Below are 6120 nucleotides of genomic sequence, written 5' to 3' on the forward strand. Positions count from 1 at the left end.
CATCTAACAGTACAGCAGAAAACCCTGGGCCAAGGAAGCAGCATAGTAAGAGCAGAGTGAAGATGTTGCCTTGGCACTTGTTGGCTGGGTTTCTGCAGGAGCCTGGGACACAAGAGAGGAGCTCCCAAGGGCTAGCTGTTCCCAGTGCTCCCACAGGCAGGGTGCCCACCTCCCTCACAGGATCTTCACAGGGTTTGCAGGCCACATGTCCTGCAGAGGAAACTGCTGAGAGGTGTAATGTAGGCTTTTGAAATTTGTGACACTTGAACTCACCCAAAGCACAGGCAGAAGTTAAACTGTGAGGCTGCCCTCTCTGCTCTGAGTTGTCCCGTGCCCTTCAGGCAGCGGTTGCAGGCACTCACATAGTGGGGTCACTTTGGAGGGAAAGAGGCTGTGGAGTGGAGGCTGGGAAAGCTGTGTTTGTTACCAGTGTCAAACTGCTTCTCATGAACACTTGTGGGCATTCTAGGCTGGAAGGGATAAAGTAACTGGCTTTCTGTAGAAAAGGGCACTGAGATTCCCAACCCCTACCTTGTTCCAGTGCTTTTTCTGATGTGTTGGAGGTGCCTGCACTCTTCAGAGCTTTTAGGTCTTGCTCTGGCTTCTTAGGTTCTGCAGAAAAAATAAAGACATTAGGAAATCCAGCTCCAGAAGAAAACAATTTTAAATTTTCTATTCAGAGATTATTTGTCCTCAAAGGCAGGCATCCCATCACCTAGCATTAGAAAGGCTAGTTGGTCTAATCAGAGCTTTCTCACCAGGACAGAAAAAGTGATGGATGGGTGCCTCTAGAGAGTAGTCAACCGATGTTGTTGGTGTCTAATTTAGGTGTCTGACTTCCCAAAAGCTCCTGCCAATGTCAACAGAATTTATGAAGTGAGCAATAAATACTTTTTTTTTTTTTTCTACCAATAAACCAGTCTTCATAAGATTAATGAGAGCCAGGGTCTTGGTGAGTGTAGGGTGCCTGGTGAATACACCCTAGCATGTGACGTTTCAGTCACTAATTCACATTCAGATGTAGCTTGTTCTTGCTTGACATTGCCAGGTCCTCATGGGACCACATCCTGAGTGCCATGGACTGGCTTAGAAGGATTTTTTTTTTAATCTTTCTGTTCTTCTAAGACTCAAAGTCACTGGAACATTTATTACAGTTCATTTATTGCTACCCTGCAAACAAATCCACCTATGCATTTGTGTCTGACTGAGTACTGGAAGATTTTGATCTTTCTTTTTTTTTCTCTTCTCTAGCTATTTTGACAGCATTGACCTATTTAAGAAATTGCTCCAGGGTTAATGGTTACTTAATAATTTGTACTATTTTTTAAAAAACAGTAGCTTTTGATTGTTTTTTACCTGCTGTGATTAGTTACAACTTTGGGAAGGTTTTTTTCCTCCTCTGCTCAGCTTTTGAGGGGCACTGTATCCAACAGCAGCATTTAAAGAAATGTCAGGTACTATGAGTCTCCAGTGCCCCTAGGATGAGGACCAAAAGTGCATCTCTGACAGCTCAGATCAGGTGTGAAGTAGGATTTTCTCTAATCTGGCAATGAGTGTAATCCTCAAAGGACTGCCTTTAGCACCTAGATACAATGGGTTTAAATACCCAGCTGTGCAATGTGGTCTCTATAATTTAAGTTGGAAGACGGTAACTTTCTTAAAATTGAAAAATATGAAATACCATATTGCAAGATGGCTCTAGCACCGTATTACAGAGATCTTATCTCAAGAACAAACTGTTTCTGGCAGCGTACAGCTGAGATGGCTGAGTGGAGGCAGTGGGAATAAGCTGGGCTTGGAGAAGACTACATGTGATGATCTGATCTCTTCTACTTGTGGGACAGGGCTGGGCAAAGCAAGGCAGTGGGCTCTTCAAGCATTGGGTTTAATATATCAGTTATTATTTGCTCCTTTGATCATCCTGGGTTTTCTCTGCATGAATGCACAGTTTCTGTTGCTAGGATCCTAACACTTTCATTCATTCAAATTGATTCAAGAACAAAGTGAAGGAAGTCACTTGCATCTTTGCTTTGCTGCAGGAGCAGTTCTCTGGTATTTTGTTTGTGACTGCAACGTGGCTTGATGACACTCCCCATTCCTATACAGATTCTCATGTAATGTCAGTTTTCTCATTGGTGTAAGAAACCATTGCTTACAGCCTACTGAGCTCTACGCTGAATGTGATTGTTCCTGCTCTGGTGTGAGGTGCTTGGACTGATACTTCAAGTGTGTTTAGATTTGGGAATGGAGAGATGTGGTTTCAGTGAATGTTTCCTAGAAAAAGCCAAAATTTCTAAAGTATTGCCTCCTTTCTAGCACTGCATAATATTTAGGCCAATGGTTTCTGCATCAAGACACATGTACAAATATGTACCTACTTGTCTGTAAATGCACAGGAACCGTAAGCTAAAGGCCTGGCTTTGGGTGATGCATATTCAGTCTGAACAACTACAGCATTCAGATGTCTTTGTGTAAATAAAAACCTAAAGATGAGGAAAGAGCTCTGTATTTTGCTTCCATGGACAAACAATAATGTACAATGGAAGAGCAGGACTGAAAGTAACAACTGTGCAACCTTGGATGGTTGCACTCATTGACAAGCATTTGAATACATGGGGAAGATATACTGCATTTCCTTATACCACTGTTTACAGTGGATAAGCTCAGAAAGGCTTGGGCTCAGCAAACAGCAGAAGAGCCATGATAAGGAAGTGTGTAGTAGTAGAAGACATTTATTTCTTCATTCAGACTCCCTGCGTAGAGCCTGGACTTTACACAGTTGTGACCGGGAGCACAAACAAATGTCATTTCTGTGATAGAGACATTTCATGTACGCTTGAATATCAATTACCACCTGGTGTGCAGCTTGATCAAAGACCTCTGAAAACAACTAAATTATTTAAACCGAGTTGAGTATGACAGAGTAGGCTACAGGCTAAAATGATTATACAGAGTAATTCCTTGTCATATGACCCTTAGCTAAAGCTGCTGTTCATTGCCATCTGTGTCATTAATATTGTAGCATTATGTATTACTATATAATAATTATTATAATCCATTATATATATGTATTATATACATCAGAGGTCCCAAGAGATAACATGAATAGCACTAGGAGAAAGATAACATGTAAGACCTTGAATGCTTTCATATAATAAGTACAACATCATACTCTCAGACTTAAAGCAAGGGGAAAGGTAGGTGGGAACAGAGGTTTGTGAAACTGGGCATGACAAAAAAAAAATATCTGGGATAATTCTGTGTGCTTAATATAAAAAGAAAACAATGAGAGATTTGAATGAGATAATAACATTGATGAACATAAGGGGTACATTAACTTCAGGCTCTCTATAATTAAATCTTTATATTACACAACTGAGATGCTACAAGAGATAGATGTGAATAGATATAAGGAAAAGTCCAGCGTAAAATTACTTGCCTGGTTTAACAGCTGTACTCTTTGAGGAAGAATATTCAAGAGTTGATGGGTATGTCACACCTTTTCTTGGCTTGCCCTCTACAAAAAAAAAAAAAAAAAAAAGGAAAAGAAAACATAACAGAAAATTACAAGCTTTCTTTCAACAAAACTCCCATCTAACATATGTGTTCAGAATCAGACCTCGCTTCTTCACTGCCCAACTCATTTTCTGGAAGATTTCTTTCATCTGCTGGCAGAATCTAAAAACCATTTCACTAAAAATACCAATGCCTAAATTCAGCATCATAAAAAAAGATAGAAAGCATGAAAACACAGGCCTGGGATGGATTTGAAGAGGTCAGTTAGTTCATTCTTTTGCTCTCACATGGTTAAGGTTAAGCATAAGGGGATCGTTCCTGAAGAACATCTGTATAACCTGTACTTAAACCGATGGCCTCCCTATGTAGTCTTTTCCAGTGCCCGAATATGTAGTTGAGTTAGAAAGTGTGTTTGATGTGGGATTCGTTTCATCAAGCACACAGCATTCTTCTCTGACCTCAGTTTTGCAACATCTATTTCTAGCAACAGTCTTTTGCAGTAATAACAGTGAGAGAAGACTGTTCTTGTGTGTGGGAACATATGGTTCCTATATTTAGATCTAAAATGAGGGTCCTGTCTTAAAACAATGAGGTATGTTTCCCAGTTAAGCTTTAAATCACAAATCTTTTTAATGTCACACCAGAGGCCATCTCTATTGGCACATGTGGCCATGCAATTCCATCTCTTAGGGCGGTTTTTATATTCCCAAGGTATACCTGTATCACTCAATGAAAAGTGTTGCAGCAAGCTCTGTTTAGGGAAGACTGCTGTGTCCTCTGAAAGCTGGACAAAACTTATCTGTGCAAGCTTGGGTATGATGTACAAAAGGACTTCTAGACCCTGGGGATTCCTCTACAAGATGATGTGCTGTGTCACGTGTCTGGACCACCTCAGATTAGATGTACCTTCACCTCCTGCAAAACCTGAGTCATGATGATGGGTTTGCTTTTCCTTATGCCCTTGGTGAATTCTTGCAGATGGTGTATATGGGCACTGTGTGCATGACAGTTGTCATCCTCAGTAATTAATCTAGAGATCAACAGCATTCAGCAGAACTTGCTGCTACAGACTGAGCTGCACCTGGGAACTGGGAACTATTTCCCATGTGATAGCACACAGAGAAGGATATGTGCCAGAGAAACTGGTCCTTTATGTGCAGGGATGACCATGGAGCTTGAGAAGCACTGTCCTTTGTCCCTTTGCATGTCTCTAGCCCCTTTGTTTTACTCTTTTCTGAAATCTCAGTCATTAAAAAGCCCTAGATGAAGGAGTTAGTTTGAGTTACTAATGAGGCAATGCTGTAAGGATCTATTACGTTTCTCATTTACAGTTGTATAAATGGAGAGTAGATCCACTGAAGTCAACACAGCTCCTGCAAAGACCAAAGCACTTTAGCATACATGGACAAGCTGGAAAGAGCTTTCTTCTTGCCCTTGGGTCTCTCACAGAATCTGGACTAAGTGAAGAACAGCAGATCTTCACTTTTACTTTCCTCTGAGCTAAAACTGGGCTCAGGAGACAAGCAGGACTAAGGAGCTCTTTCTCCAATTTGGGAGAAAGATGAAAATGTTATAGGATTGCAGATGATTTCTAAATGCATTTCTTTATCCCCAGCAGTGGCGGACTGGTAAGGTGAGTTGTTACACAAATGCAGCAGCAGCATAATAATCTGATCTAAATTTAGACTCTTTTTGTGTTAATCTGATGCTTCTGATGCAAACCTGAAGACTGCCACTGTGCAAATAAACTAGCTTCTAGCTATGGGGAAGCTGCCTACTCCTGGGCTCTGTGGGTTTTGATAAACATCAGCTCGTGTCCCATATGTAGTCAAAAGGTAGGTCTGAAGCCTGACCTGAACGTGGCCCTGCTTTCTGGAGCAATGGTAATGTGTCCTTTCTACCAATGTGTCATCTGGAAGAGGTTGCGCCTAGGCCGGAGTTTGCTTAACGTACCTAAAAATGGGTTCACATGTGGGTTGAAAACCTCAGTTTCTGTCTGTTTGAAGTACGAATTATGGTGTGGTGGCCGCTCACCCTCTCGTGCCTGTTTGTAACTAGCAAAGCCAGAGGTTTAGAGCTCTATTTTCTTAACCCACTAGCTGCAAAACTCCCACTAAACTGAATGGAGCCATTCAGCTAAGTGCCAAGGCATTTCAGTGCTTGAAAGTGAATACCAGTGCATTTGCATACCTCCTGGTGTGCTGACTGCTTTAATCCCAGAGGACAGACCTTGATCCCCTGCTGCTCCCAAATCACGCCACCTCATCCTCTGGGTCCCCCAGGGATTCCTCCTCTGTGCTCTTTTGTGTGGATGCTCATTCACAATTTAAACATCACAAACTCTTGGTGACAATATCCTAACTAGGAATAAGCTGTTGGCACTGTCCCAGGGTGCAGCATCGCATACGGTTTTGGTCTGATGAAGGGGAACTTGGATGGAGAACAGGAGACTCAGTGCAAGCTCTAAAGCTTGAAATTAATGCCTTAGGTGACTTGTATTTTATTGGAGAATGTTTTATGCAGCTCTGTGTTTTTATGACTCATAATTGTAAAAAAAAAAAAAAAAAAAAAAAAGAAAGCAAACCAAACAAAAACAGAAACACT

The 6120-nt window shown here is 41.4% G+C and overlaps 1 protein-coding gene across 3 annotated transcripts in view; it reads right to left on the minus strand.

Moving 5' to 3' along the window:
- Positions 1-6120, minus strand: part of VIT (vitrin) — a 51833-nt gene that overhangs the window by 23193 nt on the left and 22520 nt on the right. For all 3 annotated transcript variants that reach the window (XM_080584751.1, XM_080584749.1, XM_080584750.1), the window contains exons 6-7: positions 3440-3517; positions 532-612 (exon numbers count right to left, since the gene is read on the minus strand). In XM_080584751.1, the coding sequence (XP_080440877.1) occupies positions 532-612; positions 3440-3517 (159 nt within the window). The remainder of the gene's footprint in view (positions 1-531; positions 613-3439; positions 3518-6120) is intronic.

The sequence above is a fragment of the Anser brachyrhynchus genome (genome assembly GCF_964034855.1).
Source record: "Anser brachyrhynchus genome assembly, chromosome: 3".
In the NCBI taxonomy this organism is placed as follows: domain Eukaryota; kingdom Metazoa; phylum Chordata; class Aves; order Anseriformes; family Anatidae; genus Anser; species Anser brachyrhynchus.